Here is a 21,298-nt window from a genome sequence, read left to right on the forward strand (position 1 = left end):
CAAATTGCATACTTGCAGTCACATGACTATCCATTCCCAGAGAATCCTGACAGTGAGCGCTGTGCATGCAGACTTGAGCCCCAATCATGGACAACCCCTTTAAGTAATTTTAGAGGCTTGCTAATGTTTATTAAAATAAGATCCTTTACTAGCATCCCAGCATTAAACACATGACATTTAATGTAATTTTAGAGATTTGTTGAAGTGCAGTAATTACTCTGGTGTCCACATAGGACATAATTGTCACATACAGGTACTGTAGATGTATTAGTACTATAACCCCATTTATCATGTAATGCTGGCACACCTTATAAAGTATATAAGGTGTTCCAGCATCAAAAAAAAAAAAAGTCTAAAAAGAGAGGATTCTATTTATTAATATTTGACCCGAAAGTCTGCCTGTTCAAGAGAAAATATTTGTGATGGTTGTGATTCCAGAAGATGCCCCATAGTTATGCCTACTTGTCACATCTCTGTCCAAAATCCAGGGGAAGAAAAAAAATGCATATTTCTAGTCATAAGATCTCTAATGGGACTTTGAAAAGGAGTGGAAATAACTTAATCTTCTCCCTGGACTTGACTTATTCTTGGCACACACAGACACACCAAATCCCTAAGCTATGGCTTGTTTGTCTGCGTCTGAAACACTTCTAGATTTCCCGCTCAAGCCAAAGCCATCAACTCACCCTTCACAGACCTTTCCGTTGAAGACATATTAAATCCATATGAGGATTGCTGTAGCAGCCATAGCTGGAACCTCCTTACCCATTAAATTCGTAATTCCAAAAGGAAATGGGAAAGGGGGTAAGGGTGGGGGGATTGGAAACGTCGCCCTTATGTGACCTTACAGGCTAGAAAGTCGTCAGCTTAAGAAGCGCCAACACCGATCCTGACTCACCTAGATCCATGTAACAAGCAATATTCAGCCAAATATAAGTCGGAAAGTTGAAGATTTGACAAATATTCACAACAAAATTACAGGTATTGACTTAAAAAAATTGTCTGGAAGTATGGAATGACAATCACTGCTCTGATGTTTGTCTCTAGTACCGGACTTCTGTAGCCAATCACTTGCCTATACAATATTGGCATGTCTTTCTCATTCCCACTGGGGTCAATGTTTGACTACAATGGTCAGATAACCATCATTTTGGGGAACAGTGGGAAACACAGGAACATTGGAGAACTCAAGGATTTACGGGGGTTGTCAATGAGCAGAACGGTGGCTCAGTGGTTAGTGTTGCTTTGCAGGTATGGAGTCCTGGGTTCAGATCCCACCAAAGAAAACATCTGCATGGAGTTAGTATGTTCTCACCGTGTTTGCATGAGGTTACTCCGGTTTCTCACCACACAAACTGATTGGGGCCTACAACCTAAATTCCCTATAGAGACAGCGATGTTCATGTCTATAAAATGCTATGGAATATGAATGCGCCATATATAAGCAATGCATAATAAATATAAAAATTCCTTAAAAAAAAACACACTATAATGTATATAAAACCCCATCAGACCCTCAAATTTATTTTTACATTTGGGCGGGTAGAAATAGAATGGCTCTAGAAATGTGAGAACAGTTCTAACTCTTGATCTACAAATACATAAAAAGTTTACACATTTTGGAACAGTGTCAAAAGAGGCACAAATTTTTCCATTGACACCTCATAATCTAAGTAGTGACTTCAGGTTAACTAACGTTTCACTAATATTTATGGACTTTTGTAGGGCAAAAATTCTTAATGTGGAAAACCTGATTAGTTTTAATCAAATCAACACGATCCTTGTTGACCATTTTCGGATACATTCATATGTGCTGTAGACGTTGAAATGCGTAATAATTTGCATTTGCCCAAATTGTCACTTGTTTCACAACACTTTTCGGCGAGAAAAGATTCAGATCGATAGTGGGGGGAGGGTCAAAGAGCTAGGAAATAAATGGAATTAAGCCTGTAGTGTGGGAAATCTAAGAGCAGTCTGGGTTCTCTAAAGACCATCTTAACATCTTTCCCATGTACAGGGTGGGCCATTTATATGGATACACCTTGGAGCGCCATTTATAAAGTTGCATTAAAAAATGGCCAACTTCAAAATGGCCGCCATGGTCACCACCCATCTTGAAAAGTTTTCCTCCTCCCATATACTAATGTGCCACAAACAGGAAGTTGATATCACCAACCATTCCCATTTTATTTAGGTGTATCAATATACATGGCCCACCCAAGTCAATTTATATAAATGGCCCATAGAGCCAGAATGATGTAGGAGTAACGATAGACTCCAGCAATGTGTTATTTCCTAGTCTAAATGCTTATTTTGATACAATCACTTATCTACTGAAAATCTACCAGAGCTTGGAATGCTGAACCCTACGTAACCCCACCCACACCACTGATTGGCAGCTTTCTGCTTACACTGTGCATTGATTGACAGAAAGCTGCCGATCAGTGGTGGAGGCGGGGTTACAGAGTGGTTGACTAGGAAGCACGAGATACCTAGTCCCGTAGTGATAATTTCCTGCGGATACACAGATTTTATTGAAACTGCAGCACACAGCCCAGTAAGTAACAAATTCCTCAAATCAAGGTCTTAGTGGCTATGTGTTGCTTCTCTCAGATTATATAGCAAAAGCCTGCTGACAGATTCCCTTTAAATTTTGGTAACGTAAGACTCCCACTAGTAGAAAACTTGACCTGAAAAATTATACACAATGCCATATTAAGAATCTAGTTGATAGCGTTCATGTTTTCGCATGATCCATGGAATACAGTTCTAAGGAGTATTGAGTCTTTTTCATATTAATACAACGAGTAACTGGATCCAAGAAGATTATACGTTGTATAATGTATGCCAAGGCAAACAGGATCATGGGGTGCATTAAAAGAGGTCTGGATACACATGATGAGAGCATTATACTGCCTCTGTACAAATCCCTAGTTAGATCGCACATGGAGTACTGTGTCCAGTTTTGGGCACCGGTGCTCAGGAAGGATATAATGGAACTAGAGAGAGTACAAAGGAGGGCAACAAAATTAATAAAGGGGATGGGAGAACTACAATACCCAGATAGATTAGCGAAATTAGGATTATTTAGTCTAGAAAAAAGACGACTGAGGGGCGATCTAATAACCATGTATAAGTATATAAGGGGACAATACAAATATCTCGCTGAGGATCTGTTTATACCAAGGAAGGTGACGGGCACAAGGGGGCATTCTTTGCGTCTGGAGGAGAGAAGGTTTTTCCACCAACATAGAAGAGGATTCTTTACTGTTAGGGCAGTGAGAATCTGGAATTGCTTGCCTGAGGAGGTGGTGATGGCGAACTCAGTCGAGGGGTTCAAGAGAGGCCTGGATGTCTTCCTGGAGCAGAACAATATTGTATCATACAATTAGGTTCTGTAGAAGGACGTAGATCTGGGGATTTATTATGATGGAATATAGGCTGAACTGGATGGACAAATGTCTTTTTTCGGCCTTACTAACTATGTTACTATGTTACTATACTGGATTCGTCCACAAGATGACTGCACCCATTACATGTAATTCGAATTCTTAATAAAGGGGGTTTTCCCACTGTAGTCAATCCTATTTGCTAGAAGGCTTGCCCAGTAATACGCTGATCATAGGTTAAGCCGTTGTCAGTACTCCCCAGTGGTTAGCTCTATTCTGTTGGGCTATCCAGAATGTATTCAATTCCCCTGTAGCACCCCTACAGGGCAAATAAAGCATTACACCGTTCTCTTTGATACTGTTCATTTGGGGTCCTCCAGAATCTGAACATTTACAGCAGCTCTGGGTCATAGTCAAGGGTCCCGGACACAGTACGTTCCTACATTTACTAAGAATTTCCTAAAAAGCCACCTTCAATGAAAAAAAATAAATAAATAAATATGTATTTTCCAAACCAGGAAATGACTATTTTTGTGTCCTTCCCCCTTGAAGTCCTGGTGGCTTATGTAGAAGGCATTTTTTGAATTTATGGTCTAAAAGACATGCAATTAAATAGATCATAAAAAGAACAGATTTTAATAAATAAACCATGACATACGATTTCATGTAACCTAGTATATAAGAACCGGTTAAAAAAAAAAAAAATCACTTATAGGATATTTTATTTTATTTTTGCTGTTTAAAATCTGTGCAATGTCATAGAACGCACATTATGCAGAAATAGGAAAATCGCATAAGAGGTGTCCAAAATGCTACAACCATACATTCCATCTACATCATTTTAATGGATATACAAAGCCTTTGTTTCATTAGATACTTTAGGCAAAAAAAAAAAAAAAAAAAAAAATATAAAGCAATATTATTGGCATCCCACCAAAACATAAATATATAAATTACACTTTTATACAGGGTTTCATTTTTTTTTTTTTTTTTTTTCGGTTTTACGCAGACACAGACATTCATGTGCATTACATTATGAACTGTACACATATTTGCAAAGGAACAAACACACAACTTAATACATAAATTTCCAGTTTTGGAGGTGAATGCATCTTCAGATGGATTAAAAAATTATCACAAGGTGCGGACTGAAAAAAAAATTTTTTGTTTTTGCTAAGAAAATCTTAAATAGGTTGCAAATTAATGGGAATGTATTTCAAAATGTATATAAAATTCATTTTCCCCCCAATTACAATAAGTTTTATTAGGTTGTAAAACATTTTACTAAAATCTATATAGAGCAGATTGGTGCTAGAGTTCAAGGATGTGGCAACCAGTTTTCAATTCAGGCCACAATAGTTTGCTCTTAGCCTAGGAGCAGGGGTAGAAATTACCTTTATAAGTAGTGTAGGGTCAACTTTAGGGTTTCTCACGGAGAAACAATTTTTTAGGTATAGAATTATTGTTATCTGCTAATCAGTCATAAAAATGTACCGGAAAATCATTTTGTATGCCAGTCTTCACGGAAAGTGTGCTGGAAGAAGATTGGCACACAAAAAGGCCAAAACTAGTTCTAGAAACATAAGTTTTGTATCAGATTTTGAGACGTATCAGAGTTGGAGTTTCCGAAGCAGGGGCGTAACGATCGAGTTCAAAGGGCGTGTCCGCAATCAGGCCCGTGCTGGAGGGGGCTCATCTATGCCAGTGTCCATTTCCGCTGGATGTGTGTCTGAGCACCTACATTCAGCTGAAATATACTGTGGCGCAGAGACCCGCTGGCTCCCTACACTGCAATACACATCGCCAGTCAATCAGAGACCCAAATTCTGGGGCCAACTTCCGGCTATGGAATTCAACACCAGAAGTTGTGAAAGGAGGAGGAAAGTGAGAAAAGTTCAATTTTTTTTTCTAAAATGAGTTGGAAAAAGAGCAGAAGAACAGGGGGACTTTATTATAGGAAGGGTCCAGAATGGAGGACATAAGGAGTTCAGCATGAGGAACATTGTACAAAGAATAGGCCCAGAGTGGGGGGGGGCACTACAGAAAGGGACATCAGTATATAGAGGGCAAATACATATGTCTATATAGGCAATAGAACACTCAAGGGCCCGTACATTTAACACATTCAGGTGGGGGCCTAGGTCCAAATTTTAACCCAGGAGCCCAATGGACTCTTGTTACACAACCATTTAGAAAGATAAGATTCCTTCAAAAATACTGTTCTTTGTAAAATATGAAAATAGATTAAAAGCCTACAAATTGGCTTCAAAATACAGTATATCCTAGAAGTGCCAGTTAGAGGGAAGCAGATAAACACCGAGACCCCACAGATTTTAAGAGTGATGTATTTATTATAGCTTCCTACAACTCAGAGCTGATTTCAGAGGTCAGATATGGAGTACAGGTTTATGACTGATTAGTATATTAGGCACAAGGATGTAGAAATAATGACTATTTTCAAGGCGTTGGGGGAAACAAAAAATGATTGGCTCTTCTAAACATGAACCGATTTTATTGGGAGGGAGATAAACTCCATTTAAAAAAACAGAACCAAGCAACCAATACTAAATAAGTTAATACTTTATAGGAACTTTTTTTTATAACTTTCGAAATACTCACACCTCAGCTACAATAGGACTTTATGGTTGCAGTTTAAAAAATGCCCAACACCTTTTTAATGATTGGTCGAATGCAAAGTAATGGGTACAGGTAATGCCAATACACAAATGGGAAAATGACTCCTATATAGTAGTGGCATACTTAACTCATTGAAGAATGGGATTAAAAGAATAAAAAAATAAATGTATTTGACCGATTCATGCTATCCAAACAATGGACCTCAGGGTGGCATCACGAAACATACTTTGAAAAGCAGGCTGGAGACTGTCGGAAAGAACTTGTCCAAGGCCTGTTCCAGGAGGTTTCTCCTCCCCTGCTCCCTTAGAAAGACAGGTCTTTTCCTATGAGTTTGTGTATGTAGGGAGATCCAAAGTCACGTGGAAAAGCTCGTCAAGAGGTCAATACTATCTTGTAGGATTGCCGCTTCAAATAGCTGGCACTAGAGCTTTAGTTCTCTTCCTCTCTGAAGAAGTAATTTGAATGTAGAGGGAGAGACCTGTCAGTCTAGGGCAATGTTCCCCAAGTTCGGTCCTCAAGAGCCACCAACGGGTCATGTTTTCAGGGTTTCCTTAGTAATGCTTAGGTGAGAACTCCATAATCTAGACAGGCAACAATTCCATCACCTGGGCCATACTACAGAAATCCTAAAAACACGACCTGTTGGTGGCTCTTGAGGACTGGAGTTGGGGAACACTGGTCTAGGGAGTAGAGCAGGAAGAAACCACTGAGGGGGTGACTGCTTCTAGAACTAGACATCTGAAACGCATACACCCAGATTCATTATCAAGACTGGCATTGTTCACACTGGTCTTGTCGAGAGAGCATGCTGGAGTCAGACACACTTTATTCATTACGAAGCGCATCTGAAAAGTGTCTTGCGCCTCACTACAAGTCTTAGTCCAAGGCAAGTTACAGCTCATGGATGGATTAGAAAAAGGTGTCACACATCTACCGTGCCCCAGCTCCGGAACTGGCTTGAAGGCTCCAAGAGGTGACAAAAACTTAGCAACTTATCAAAGTGTTTTACACCAGAGCTGTGGTGAAAACAGTCTGATTTTGGCCACGTCCCCACCTTCAGTATTTGGTCAGTATTTTACCTCAGTATTTGTAAGCCAAAACCAGGAGTGGAACAATCAGAGGAAACGTATATTAGAAACAAGTCACCACTTCTGTATTTATCACCCACTCCTGGTTTTGGCTTACAAATACTGATGTAAAATACTGATCAAGTACCAAAAGGTGGGGGACGTTTAGGACCTGGCTTTTTTTTTTTTTGTTTCCTCTAAAACACCACAGTATTTAAAGGGAATCTGTCAGCAGGTTTTTGCTATGTAATCTGAGGGCAGCATGAGGTAGGGGATGAGACATGGATTTCAGCGATATGTCACTTAATGGCCTGTGTACTGTTTCAATACAATTAGTGTTTATGAACAGGAGATCATTGCCCGGACTGGTGCCCTCGTGCCTCCTGGTCCAGCCACGCCACCAGGACCGATCACAACTGCAGCACCCGGAAAACTAAGCAATACATCTTTGGAATCAAGATCTCTGGGTCTACAATATGCTGCTCTCAGATGAGGTAACAAAGACCTGGTGACCGATTCCCTTTAAGGCCGGGGTCACACTAGCGTATTGCATCCGATGCGAGAGCATCAGATGCAATATGCTAATGACACTCGGCTCCTGCTCGCAGCAGAGCAGGAGCCGAGTGTCATGCATCTGTGCTCCGATTCTCTCGCACAGGGAGGATCGGAGCACAGCTGCGGAGGAGGCGGAGAAATGAATTTCTCCATCTCCTCCATTGCTGGGGTCCGCTTATAGCGCACATCACTCGGATGATATCCGAGTGGTGTGCGCTGTCTCACTCGCACCCATAGGCTTATATAGGTGCGAGTGAGCCGAGAGTTTTCCTCGGTCCGAGATAATCGCAGCATGCTGCGATTGTCTCGGACCGAGGAAAACGGCCGACAAAAAGTCGGCTGCTGGGAGCGGCCCCATATGGTAACATTGGTCCGAGTGCAATGCGATTTTTTATCGCATTGCACTCGGCCGTATTACGGTCTAGTGTGACCCCGGCCCAAGAGTAAATAACACAACAGTTTGGGGTTCTCTGAAACGGTCAGGCTAAAAAAAATAATAAAAAAAATGTAAGGCTCAAAGCACAATGCGTCCGAGTTCTACACTTAAACTTAGTCACCAGAAAAAGCCTTTGGGACGTACCGTATGTTAAAACTTACCCACAAAATCCTAATAAAAAAAAATAAAAGGTAAAACAAAAAAATTGTAAAAATTAAAAAAAAATAATTTCAATGATACATGAACATTAAATATATAAAAAGTTGAGTTTAAGACCAAAATGGATAATAACTTGGCAGCCTTCATTAGAATTTTTCGCTCAGCCACTCGACAGATTGACATATTGGGGAACGGACACTCACTAGATATACATTTACTTTAACAGCAGCAGTAGATTATAGGATATCGTAAACCAAGTGCTAGAAACACTTCTATGCAACAGATATAGCTAATTATTTGTATGATATGGTGCTACAAAAATATGACCACACAATGCAGTTTTTGGTTCAAGAAAACATAGTAGGCTTTTCGTACTCATATAAAAATGTTAATTTTAGATAAAAATACAAACTTCAACTTTACAAAAAAAAGAACACATTTCTGTTGAATACACATAAGCATACATAGATTTTTTTTTTATTTTTTTTTACCAAAAATAAAGAATTTAGGATTTGTTCAAATACAGGTAGCAAATATTTTTTTTTCTCTTGCTACTGTGACACTGTACAATGCAGTTACAAGAATAAAAATGTCCATTTCACACTTTGGAAAAAAAAAAAAAAAATGTGAAAATGTTGTGTATGATAAAATAAAATAGCAAAAAAAGAAAAAAAAAATATATAGAAAAATAAAAAAAAATTATTAGCATTAATAGGCAACCGGCACAAATCTAAAGTTGCACAGATATCCCATGATTTATTAATATACAATATTTTATTTAAAATTAAATTATGCAGACACAATTGAAAGGAAATTTGATGAGGTGTGGACTGGATATATATATTTTTTCCTAATGAAGTGGAGTATAGTTCGTTAGCTTAATTCCAAGGGTTGGAAATAATAAGACATCATGGCTGGGTATCTGGATCCTTTTCAATTAAATACATTAAAATGCCAACAAAAATGGGCAAAATCATTGGAGGGGTAAAAAATTAAAATAAAATGATAAAAAAAATCATACTTAGGCAGATACTTTCAGTGTTCGTAAGCAAGATTTTAGGTCAAGGTAGGGATACAGTTCTATAAATACATGCATTCATAATGTGGTTGGCCATTAGAAATGTGTTTGCTCCTGCAATAGATCAAATTGGTCTTATGTGGGCCTATGGTCTACCATGGTTAACGCCTGACCCTCCTCCTCACTTTTACTGGATGGTTCAGGGATCTCCTATTTTTCTCTCCTTTCTACAGTGGTGGACACCATTTAGAAATAATTACTGGACATTTTACTAAAAGGTTGGCTTAGGAAACATAAGGTTTAACCAAATTAGTCCCCATGGGCACCTTGTCTTCTTTACCTCTTAAAAACCCCCACAGTAGTTCAAAATGGCTGAATAAGATTTTACCACCGACAAGATAAAAATAAAATAAAAAAAAAATAAAGCACTTTCACTATAAAATAGTCAAAAAATATATATAAAAACAAACAAAAACAAATCAAATGCTAAGAATTTGATTCTTATAATTGAGAGGTAGCCATTTGGTGGGTTAAACATCGATACTCTTTATTCAGAATGTCAAAAGTGGTTTTTCGGGAACGTTGGGCACAAGAGAGTCTTCGTTTTGCCCCAAGTTCACGGCGTATTGGTAGGCTGTAGTAGTTCAGGCCACGAAATGAAAAAGAAGCCTCCATTGTAGATACTTTCTAAACAAGAGACGAGATATGGGGGAAGGAACAATGAGACACTGATCCCATTAAGTTGGCAAGGTGAATGTATATTTTAAGATTTTTTTTTTTATAGATATATATGTGTATATAACTTTTTTTTTTTATCCCCCTGGCAAGCAAGAGCAAGTACGCAAACACACAAAATTCAAACACTTTGAAGATCAACTGCTGCAAAAATGACACAAATAGATATTAGAATCATTAACTGACCCATGTAAGAGCAGGCGAGTTCCTAGTGGTAGAACTGTGCTCCATAATTAAATTACCCCCGTGGTACAATAATTACTCTATAGAGTAAAAAAATAAAACAAAAACAAAACAAAAAAAAAAAAAGTCCTCTTAAGGCTTCCCAGGTTTTTTTTGTGAAGACTTTAACATCATGGAGCAAGGATTTATTGTATTGAAAGCTTCTGCGTAGACACTTGCTCGTTTGATACATTCCTGGCCTTTGATTTGCTAGTGGTCTGTGACGGACCATCCATCTTCATCAATACAAGCAGGCACATCACTTTGCTATAAAGTCTCTATTCACTTTCTATGTTTACTATGTATTTTGTTGTTGTTTTTTTGTTTGTTTTTTTAAAGCACATCCTTTTATCCATTCCGCCATCTTGTTTTGTTGCCGCAGTTTGACAGGGGAAGCGTCTCTTCTCTGCAAGAGTGCTACAATACTTGCTTTGATGTCACATTGAAACAAATGTACATTGTTCCTTTGTACTCACAGAGTGTCCTTTGAACCTTATTTTTTATCCTTTTGTTTTTATCCTGTCTTTCCACACAAGAGAACAAAAAAAAAAAAAAAAGGGGAAAAAAATTAAATAAAACAAAGTCTATAAAAGCACCATACGTAGAAGATTCAGGAATGTAACAAAGTGTGTACATCCAAGTCCCAGATGAAAGTTTCTAGCTTATTTCACCTTACATCTGTGGAAAGAAAAAAAAAAGAAAAGAAAAAAATTAGTTTACCATCAGTAAAAAAACGACAACAGTTTTGGAAAATGAAAATTTAAAGTTTGTCCACAAAATATAATTGTATTTTCACCTTTACAATTGGCTATTCTTTAAATAAAATATATTTGAAAAAAATTTAAAAAGAGAGCACTTACAAAATTTTGCATATTTACTATTGTTACCCAACAATTTGAGAACCAAAAAGTTGGTTAAAAGATTGTTCGGCCAGTTGACGTTTAAAAGGGGCATTCCCTACTAGTCATCACCTATCTAAGGGATAGAACGGAGCTGCTAATTCTGCCCGGTAATAGAACATTTCAAAGCCTCGTTCTTGGGATCGGTGTAGGCACTAGCAGTTGGACCCCATTGATAACTTTGCTATCACTTTCTGGTATAAAATCTGATTAAAAAGTACAACTTGGGCAAAACTAGATATCCTTTTAGGATGGAAGTACTGGTGTCCCGATTCCAGAAAAGGTCCACTCTGCTTTGGGTTTCCTCAACCATAAGGAGGAATCTCAGAAACCTTCCTCAAAAGAAGACTCGTGATGCGCTATTTAGCGGACTGCAGACCCCGGTTGTCTCCGTATGAGATATGAAGGAAGAGCGGTGTATCACCAAGCCAAAAAGACAGACCCTTTTAAGCCTATCAATAGTCACATGTTGACAAAGTTGAGAGAACTTCCATTCTGCTTCAAAACAAATCCAGAAGTGGAGCACATTGGTGTGCAAAAAAAACAAAACAACTATCCATTTATCCATTTGGAGAATCCATTAATGGGGTAAAAAAAATAAATAGGTGCTATTCGATATCAATTCATCAAGTTTACAAAATTAGCTTTGTGGACAAAGCCATGCATATAGGCACAGATACAACTGTGGCTGCAATTTCAGAGTTCGGTAACTGTTTTCCATGGACTAGTCGAAACAGGCTGCTCTCAAACGTCTACTAAACTAAAATAAATGCTTGCCTATCCTTAGAAATCCTTCTAGAGTTCAAGGCCAGATTCTCACATTGCTAATCATAAGGCTTATGCAAAGCCATGTTTGATTTAGACTTTGTAATTGTTCCAGGCTTCATTTAGATCAAGAAGCATTGCAATACCCCCCTCCAACCATCTGATTGGAGGCACTTTACGGTTAAGCAAATATTTAATCATTTGTAAAGAAAAATCCATTCAAAAATCAGTTCCGCTAAGGCTCATGGAAACACAATAGATGAAAAGCCAACTGGTTGCTCAACTACACACAACCAAAACGTCTTTGTTCATAGTATAAACATACGTATGAAAATACCATTCACAGAGAATTTCCCCATCTCATGAAAAGCTAAAATTATACACTAGCACATCTCAATTGCTTTGCAGCTGAAAAAATATATATATCTCAAAACTTCAGTAGAAAAAATTTCCTCTAAATGAAGTCCATATTTATAGAAAATTTCCCAAGACAACAAAAATGACACAGCGAGACCATGAGGAAAGTTGAACCTACGCTTTTGGCATTGGTGGGATTTTCAAAGAACCTTCCACCAGGTTTTCCACCATGTAAAGTATGGAAATCACTAGAATGCTGTAAAAAAAAAATGCCCAATCCACTCTGCAGATCCCAAAAAAGACTTATTACACCCACTGATGCGGTCCGAAGAGCATCTCTGAAGGAAGAGAGGAGGCGCTAGAGATAGACCGTGATTGGTTCTTCGTTCCCGGATTCATGTGGTTGATATGTCTTACATCATCCACAGTGTCCCCCAAGCATGCTCCTGGCCAAGAAACCTTCTCTGTTCCCTGCCAAGGCTGGAGCAAAAGTACTGTAATGTCCATGCAAGGCCGAAGAGACCCGATGACCTGGAAGAAAAGCTGGCGTATGTGCACTACATTACTTCGGTCGGTCCTTTGGGGGAGGGTGGAAGTCATGATGAGTCAGCCACATGAAGCAGAGATTGAGAATGATTGGAAGATGAGAGAAGGCGCCAGATCAAGACGGGAGACATCCATGGGACCAGACCGCGTTGTGTGTCTTCTTTGGGATTGATTGAGAACGTTGTTTTTTTACGGCATACTCATATGTTGAAAAAAGAGACCTTAATGGTGATGGACGTACATTATCTTGGGAAAACATGGTGACGGGTAACCTTTAGAAATTACTTGAATTCAACTCACAAAAAAGGGCTACCACCATCCTCCTGAATGGTGAGAAAATACATCTAAAATGCAGTGTCGTGGGGCAATAGAACCTCTCCAGTCACATACCTCTTCACTTTCCCTCAGGTGAAGGGGGGAGGGGGGAAATGGAGCTTAAATGGAGCTGGTCACGGTAAAATCCCACACCCTAATTAAAAAAAAAAAAAAGACAAGTTTTTTGGTTTGTTTTTTTAAAGAGGGCTTTAAATCCGAATATACAAAAATAATTCAAAATGTGAAGATTCCCTTCCACGAATAACGCTTTCTACACCCAGACGACATTCTTTATGGATGCTTCTTGGCTATAAAATAGCCCCTCTTACACAGAAACGTATGGATTTCAATTAAATTTCAGCTGAGGGAAGGTTAAGTGCTCTTTGACCATGACCGCCTACCCCTCTAACCCCCCCAAAAACGTAGTGAACTAAGGACAGGCACTAAAGGTTTGAGTAATATAGCAGCTGGAGCATATGCTATACTTTAGTGTTGGTAAATGGCATCGGGCACTACTATATTAAGTTGAATCTGTCAGCAGATTTTTGTTATTTAATCTGAGAGAAGCATGATGTAGAGGCAGATACCTTGATTCCAGTGCTGTATCACTTACTAGACTGTGTGCTGTAGCTTAAAAAAAGTTTTATCAGCAGGAGATCAGCATTACAGGACTAGGTCTCACATGCAGCCCAGTCCAGCTAATATGTGCAACCACGCCCCCACCACTGATTGGCTTGCTGACAATGTAAACAGGAACCTGCCAATCAGAGATGAGGGTGGGGTTATACAACACTCAGCATTCTAAATACTGGTACATCTAAAACAAGAATTTTGGGAAAACTACATCAAGCAGCCCAGTAAGTGACACTGCTGGAAACACTAGATTTGGGAGAGTTAACTTCGATATTTTTTTTCTGCTGATGAGTAGATTGAAGATCTAAACCCAGGAATTCGTATAACTGCAGATTTTAATCTATGCATTTTGAAGTACACACGCTTCTTCTTCAGGACATAAGCACATAGGTTGGAAACGGATTCTTGGCCTCTACATCATGCTGCTTTAAGGCCGGTTTCACACTTCAGTGGCTCCGGTACATGAGGTGACAGTTTCCTCACGTACCGGAGCCACTGACACACGTAGGCACAGTTAAATCAATGCATCTGTGCAGAGGTCATTGATTTTTTGCGGACCGTGTCTCCGTGTGCCAAACACGGAGACATGTCCATGTTCGTGGGAGCGAACGGATTACACGGACCCATTAAAGTCAATGGGTCCGTGTAAAACACGTACCGCACACGGACGTTGTCCGTGTGCAGTCCGTGTGCCGTGCAGGAGACAGTGCTACTGTAAGCGCTGTCCCCCCCACTGGTGCTGAAGCCGCGATTCATATCTTCCCTGCAGCAGCGTTTGCTGTAGAGAAGATATGAATAATCGTGTTTAAAATAAAGCTCCATGTGCCCACCCCCCTCCCACCCCCTGTGCGCCCCCCCGCTGTTCTGAAAATACTCACCCGGCTCCCTCGCTGGCTGGCGCTGCTTCCTGTCCTGGCCGCACCTCTACTGTATGAGCGGTCACGTGGGGCCGCCCATTACAATCATGAATATGCGACTCCACCTCCCACAGGGGTGGAGCCGCATATTCATCACTGTAAATGAGCGGCCCCACGTGACCGCATACAGTAGAAGGTGCGGCCAGGACAGGAAGCAGCGGCAGCCAGGTGAGTATTTTAAGAACAGCGGGGGGATAACACTGCTGCAGGGAAGATATGAATCGTGGCTTCAGCACGATGCAGGGGACAGTGCTAAACTTTAGCACTGTCTCCTGCACGGTGCGTGTGGTACCCAGTGGGCACACGGGCGGCACACGTGTGCTGCACGTGTGCCACACTGATGTGCCACAGAAACGCACCGGCACACGGAAACGGATAATTCCGGTACCGATTTTTCCGGTACCGGAATTATCTGTACGTGTGAGACTGCCCTTAAGATAGCAAAAACCTGCTGACAGATTCACTTTTACATTGTCAATTACTTTAGATAATTAAGGCTCTTCAACAACAGTCGAGATTGAAACAACCCCCCCCAAAAAAAAAAAATATAATAATAATAATAATAATAATAATAGTATAAAGGTGATTTCATAACTTATATTTTGTGGACTGATCAGGATAAATAATGAATTTTTTTTCAAATTTCCATTTGTAACATTGGATACACATCTTCCACAACATTATCATTTAGACAATTCTTTCATGCATGGTGACACCAAAAATCATTAATAATGACACATTTTGCAGGAAGACAAAATACAGATGAGTAAAATCTTAAGAATATAAAAAAATAAAAAAAAAATAAAAAAAAAAAAAAGAGTGAGAAAGGAAGCCAGCCAAGGAATGCAAGATGTTTACTGAGATATGTAGCTTAAAGAAAAAAAAAATATCCAGCAGGTAGAATTATCAAAGCCAATCATATATAATCTCTTTGCAGCCTTAAGGTAATAGTGTCAAGATTGGAACAAGTGATTGTGCTGATGTGATTAAGAGGATGGGAAGGTTTTATTTTTATTTTTTTTACATTGCTGGTGCTGTTATTTTCAGCTTTGGGTTCCTACCTGCCGAGGAAAATTATTTCCAGCTGGGTATTAAGTAGGCTTTAGTTTTTTTTCGCTTCCGTTTTTTACCTGTTTCCTTAGGCCTTCCTGTTAACACAAGGGCAGGGATGGTGAAAAGGCCTAAGGAAACGTATTTTGTTCAGTAATGAGACAAACATTTTAAAAGTGCATTCCTGAAAGAGAAATTTGTTAGCTACTGTACCATGTGCACCGTACAAACAATTGAGGAATGTAAAATTGTTGTCGTCTTCAGTTCATGCTTTCATTTTGGTTTTTGCTTCTTTTCTTTATGTGTGTAAGTTATAGGTGTGGTTGGCTAGGGTTTTTAGTCACAGAATTATAGGATATTAGAATTGGAAGGGAGCCCCAGAGTCATCGTGTCCAACCCCCTGCTCAATGTAGGATTCACTAAACCATTAGACAGATGTCTGTCCAGCTTCTGTTTGAAGACTTCCATGGAAGGAGAACTCACCACCTCTTCTGGCAGCCTGTTCCACTCATTGATCACCGTAACTGTCAAAATGTTTTCTAAGGCTGCTTTCACACATCAGGTTTTTGCCATCAGGCACAATCTGGCGAATTTTGAAAAAACGGATCTGGCAAAAAACGGATCCGTCGCCGTACTTCCTTTGCTATAATGGAACCCTATGGCGCCAGATCCGTCAAATGATGGAATCCAGCGACAGATTCTGTTTTTTTAAACTAAGCATGCATTTTCCATTCTGGGGTCTCTCTCTACCAGCTATTCAACTCTGGACTGGATAGGCAAGTCGAATCAGGCAAAAAAAAAAAAAAACAAAACAGATCTGTCACATCAGTTTTTCAAAATTCGCCGGATTGTGCCTGGCGGCAAAAACCTCATGTGTGAAAGCAGCCTTATATCTAATCTGTATCTTCTCCCTTTCAGTTTCATTACATTGCTTCTCGTGTTTCCATGTGCAAATGAGAATAAGGATGATCCCTCTACACTGGGACATCCCTTCAGATATTTGTAGACAGCTGTTAAGTCTCCGCTTAGCCTTCTTTTTTGCAAGCTAAACAAAGCTAAACTTTTCAATCCTATACTTGGTCATTTTTTCAATAAGGATAGTATGAGATCCTTTATCAAATGCTTTGCCGAAGTAGAGCTATACTAGATCTACTGCATTTCCCTGATTCACCCAGTCAGTGATTCCATCATAGAAGGAAATTAGATTAGTCTGGCATGACTTGTTTGCTACAAACCCATGCTGGCTCTGGTTAATTACTATATTCTTATCCAAGTACTTACATTCATGCTGTTTATTAAATTTATCCAATTTATTTATTCTCCTGGTATAGAAGTAAGGCTCACTGGCCTCTAATTTCTTGGCTCCATCTTCTTTCCTTTTTTGAAGATAGGGACAACATTTGCCCTTCTCCAATTTTCTGGGACTTCTGTTCTCCAGGATTTTTCAAAGATTCTGGCTAGTGGTTCTGCAATTTCCTCTGCTAACTTTTTCAGTACCCTAGGATGCAATTCATCTGGACCAGGAGATATAAATTCATTGAAATTAACCAAGTGTTCCCTCACCATCCCTCGGTTTATAAATTGCATGGATTTTTTATTCCTTTGATAGCACCATGAAGATCAGTTGATGTTACAATTGCTTTCATAGAGAACACAGATGCAAAATAGGAATTTAAAAGTTAGACTCTAAACGTCATTATTGACTAATTCACCCTTTCCATCCTGTAAAAATCCTATAGCATCTTTGATTTTATTTATTTTTTTTCTTTTGACATGCCCCCAAATTCTTTTGTTTTATTGATTTTGGTCTCCATTACAAGCCTCACTTTATTACTGTCTTTAGTTCTTCTAAAACCCTGCATTCCCTACAAACAGCATTATATTCTTCTTTAGATATGCCCCCTCCTTCAAATTTAATATACATTTATTTTTTTCCTTTTTAACAAGTGTTTAAGTTTGGTGTTCATCCATCCTAGTCTATTTAAATACTCTTCCAATTCTTAAAAATTGGATCTAAAACTAGATCAGACATTCATAAACTTTAGAGGAGTTTTGAGATCTTTTAGAACAGCATGCCCATGCTTCACTTTCCTCCTACCTCACTTTGACAACCTACAATCTGAATTCTGTCCCCACTGTTCCACTGAAATGGTCCAATCCAACATTACTAATGACTTAATTTCCGCCAAAGTCAAACAAACAATGCTCAATAATCCACCTTCTAGACTTAAGGTACCTTCACACATAACGATATCGTTGCTTTTTGTGACGTAGCAACGATATAGTTAAGGAAATAGTTCTGTGTGACAGCGACCAACGATCAGGCCCCTGCTGGGAGATCGTTGGTCGCTGAGGAAAGTCCAGAACTTTATTTGGTCGCTGGACTCCCTGCAGACATCGCTGGATCGGCGTGTGTGACACCGATCCAGCGATGTCTTCACTGGTAACCAGGGTAAACATCGGGTTACTAAGCGCAGGGCCGCGCTTAGTAACCCGATGTTTACCCTGGTTACCAGCGTAAAAGTAAAAAAAACAAACACTACATACTTACCTACCGCTGTCTGTCCCCGGCGCTGTGCTCTGCACTCCTCCTGTACTGGCTGTGAGCGTCGGTCAGCCGGAAAGCAGAGCGGTGATGTCACCGCTCTGCTTTCCGGCCGCTGTGCTCACAGTCAGTGCAGAGGAGTGCAGAGAAGCTGAGCGCCGGGGACAGACAGCGGTAGGTAAGTATGTAGTGTTTTTTTTTTTTTTACTTTTACGCTGGTAACCAGGGTAAACATCGGGTTACTAAGCGCGGCCCTGCGCTTAGTAACCCGATGTTTACCCTGGTTACCCGGGGACCTCAGGATCATTGGTCGCTGGAGAGCTGTCTGTGTGACAGCTCTCCAGCGACCAAACAGCGACGCTGCAGCGATCGGCATCGTTGTCGGTATCGCTGCAGCGTCGCTGAGTGTGAAGGTACCTTTAGCTTTTGCTCTCGACAGTCAACCACTCCTTTCTACTACAGATCCTCTCTTCTCTTGGCATAAAAAACCTTGCCCTTTCCTGGATATATTCATACCTCACTAACCGAACATTTAGCGCCTCCCATTTCCATTTAACCTCTTCATCCAACCCCCTCTTTGTTAGTATCCCCAATGCTAGGTCTTGGGACTTGTACCCCTCTCCATCTATATCCGTTGTCCCAGGTCAAAAGGTAAAGTCCCATTGCTTCCAATACCACTTATAAGCGGACAACACTCAGATCCACGTCTGTGACCCAGATGTCACATCTTTGCTGTCCAGAATCCCACAGTGTATCAGCCATATCTTTTTTCACCTCTTTCCTAAAACTCAACTCATCTTTTGCCCTCTCACCCAACACCCTACCCGATCTATCAACAAATCTGAATTAGACAGTTGCCACAATTTTTATTTTTCAAGGGGGCGGTGTGCAAGTTTTCCCCAATTTAATTTAAAATGAAAGTGTTAATAGATAGCATGTTAATGGATAAAAAACGGAGAGAACTAAAAAGAGAAATCCAAGATCATATTATTTAGAGGACCACCCTTTGCCTTTAAAAACAGAATAAATTTTACATTGATATGAAACTATTGCAAGATTGAGCACCTCAAAGGCCGGGATCACACATGCGAGAAATACGTCCGAGTCTCGCATGCCAATACCCGGCATTCCCGCCGTCACTCAGGAGTGGAGCGTGCGGCTGCATGTATTGCTATGCGTCCGACGCTCCGCTCCTGAGTGACGGCGGCAATGCCGGGTATTACCATGCGAGACTCGGACGTATTTCTCGCATGTGTGATCCCGGCCAAAGACATAAGGTAGCTCTTCATCAGAGGTGTTTTTCCCCAGGCAAAGATTTCAAAGAAGACCGATTTTAAAAATGTCTTGTCCAAGCTCTTTGAAGAAGCACCGAGAAATGGGCAACATTGAGGACTGTGGACGCAGTGGTCAGCCAAGGAAACTTAGGACAGCGGAAGAAGCCACAGAATGCTTACTTTGAAATAGGAATACTCCAACAGTGCCATTAACTGAGAACTGGTAACAACCCATGGGACCCAGCTACACGCATCTATTTTTCCTGATAGTTCTGGCCTGAATTAGTCTTCACATAACAATTGTGGACAAAGAGCTAGACCTTTGACATTCAAATTATGCCAAGCAACAGAACTATGCATGAAAACATGGGAACTCTGGAGCAGAAAACTGGCAGCAGGTGCTTAAAAATGGATGAGTCAAAATAAGAAATATATGCATGTAACAAAAGGCAGTTTGTTGCTTGCAGACACTAGTATTGTAATGCTCTTCAGCGACAATGAGTTTCTTGCAAGTTTGGGGTTGCATTTCAGCAAATGGAGTTGAGAATTTCCAGGCTTAATGGAGTCCTCAATGCTCAAATCTGATAAATACAGCTAGATACTTTTCCATCATGTAATACCATTTGATTGGTGATACGTTCGAAGTTGTTGTGTTGCTGAATTAATTTGGAGTCAACGTCATTCAGAACCGTCTTCAAACGTCAACAACAAGGCATCCTGAAGGTGACGATAGGTCCTCCCCCAAAGAACCCCGATCTAAACAAATTCTCTCCACATCCACTTGAGATCTGTGGTTAGTTCTCCAAGATATTTGGAGAAACCTTCCAGCAAAATTCCTTAAAAACAAGGGCACAAGTGTATCCAAAATAATTGATGGTGGTAAATGGGTGGTCACACAAAATAGTAATTTGATTCTTCTGTTCAATCACTAATAGTTTTTTGCATTTTGTGAATTGAAAAAAGGTAAACATTTTGGGTTTGTAAAAACATTCTTACTTTGCATTAGCCAAAAAAACCTATCCCAAACTAATGGTCCAACAAGCTGAATGAATTCAGTGAAAATATTTGTAAACCTCTGTGTTCTACTTATTAGGTGGGCTCTTCTAGGATTAAGGAGGAGGGGGGGGGCACTTCTTACTAGCATTAAAGGCATCAAGGTGTCTGCAAATTTAACTTCCACGAAACAATAGTATGTTGTAGGTGGTGAAGTGACAGCTGTGTTGAAGAGCACAAATATTAACATGACTGAGCAATTTTTCCACAGCTGCATACTAAAGGAGATGGCAATCGGTACTGCCAAGACGTAATGACCTTGACGCTGTAGAAACTAGGTACCGGACAATATCGACTATTGTGCTCATAGAATGTCACAAATAAAACATTATCTGAATGTACGCAGCAAAATAAGACATTTTAGGTTAAAATATTATAGCAGTTTTCTACAAAGTGTCATGGAGAAAAAAAATGATGGGGTGGGTATAAAAAATAAAAAGTTCGAATATAGAATGATCACGTATCTGGAATGACTTATTAAAATTCTTTCTAAGGTTTGCTCTCAGACATTTTTAAACTCATAATCAATATATACTAGTCTGGGAGGTATAAAATGTCAACATTTTTGGTGAGTGAAATCATTGAGAGAAAGCCAAAGGATACATCACAGCAAGTTCACTACATCGACTGAAAAACACAATATCCATGAGCTATGGAACCTTCTGCTAAGGCAGTTTGCTGATTGTACTCGAAAAGTAGTTGACTCCACCATCTAATGTGTATAGG

At 39.8% G+C, this 21,298-nt stretch overlaps 1 protein-coding gene across 4 annotated transcripts in view; it reads right to left on the bottom strand.

Moving 5' to 3' along the window:
- Nucleotides 1-4,094: 4,094 nt before the first annotated feature.
- PDGFA (platelet derived growth factor subunit A) overlaps nucleotides 4,095-21,298 on the bottom strand; it is a 46,297-nt gene continuing 29,093 nt past the window's right edge. The window contains exons 6-7 of one of the 4 annotated variants that reach the window (XR_011314716.1): nucleotides 13,176-13,254; nucleotides 4,095-10,896 (exon numbers count right to left, since the gene is read on the bottom strand). Coding sequence is in view for 3 of the 4 variants with exons in the window: in XM_069734249.1 (XP_069590350.1) it covers nucleotides 15,725-15,831 (107 nt within the window). In the remaining variant the exon portion in view is untranslated. Of the gene's footprint in view, nucleotides 10,897-13,175; nucleotides 13,255-15,711; nucleotides 15,832-21,298 lie in introns of all 4 variants that reach the window. The other 3 variants (XM_069734251.1, XM_069734249.1, XM_069734252.1) reach the window with 3 other exon arrangements.

Source organism: Ranitomeya imitator, chromosome 7 (assembly GCF_032444005.1).
Source record: "Ranitomeya imitator isolate aRanImi1 chromosome 7, aRanImi1.pri, whole genome shotgun sequence".
NCBI classification, from domain to species: domain Eukaryota; kingdom Metazoa; phylum Chordata; class Amphibia; order Anura; family Dendrobatidae; genus Ranitomeya; species Ranitomeya imitator.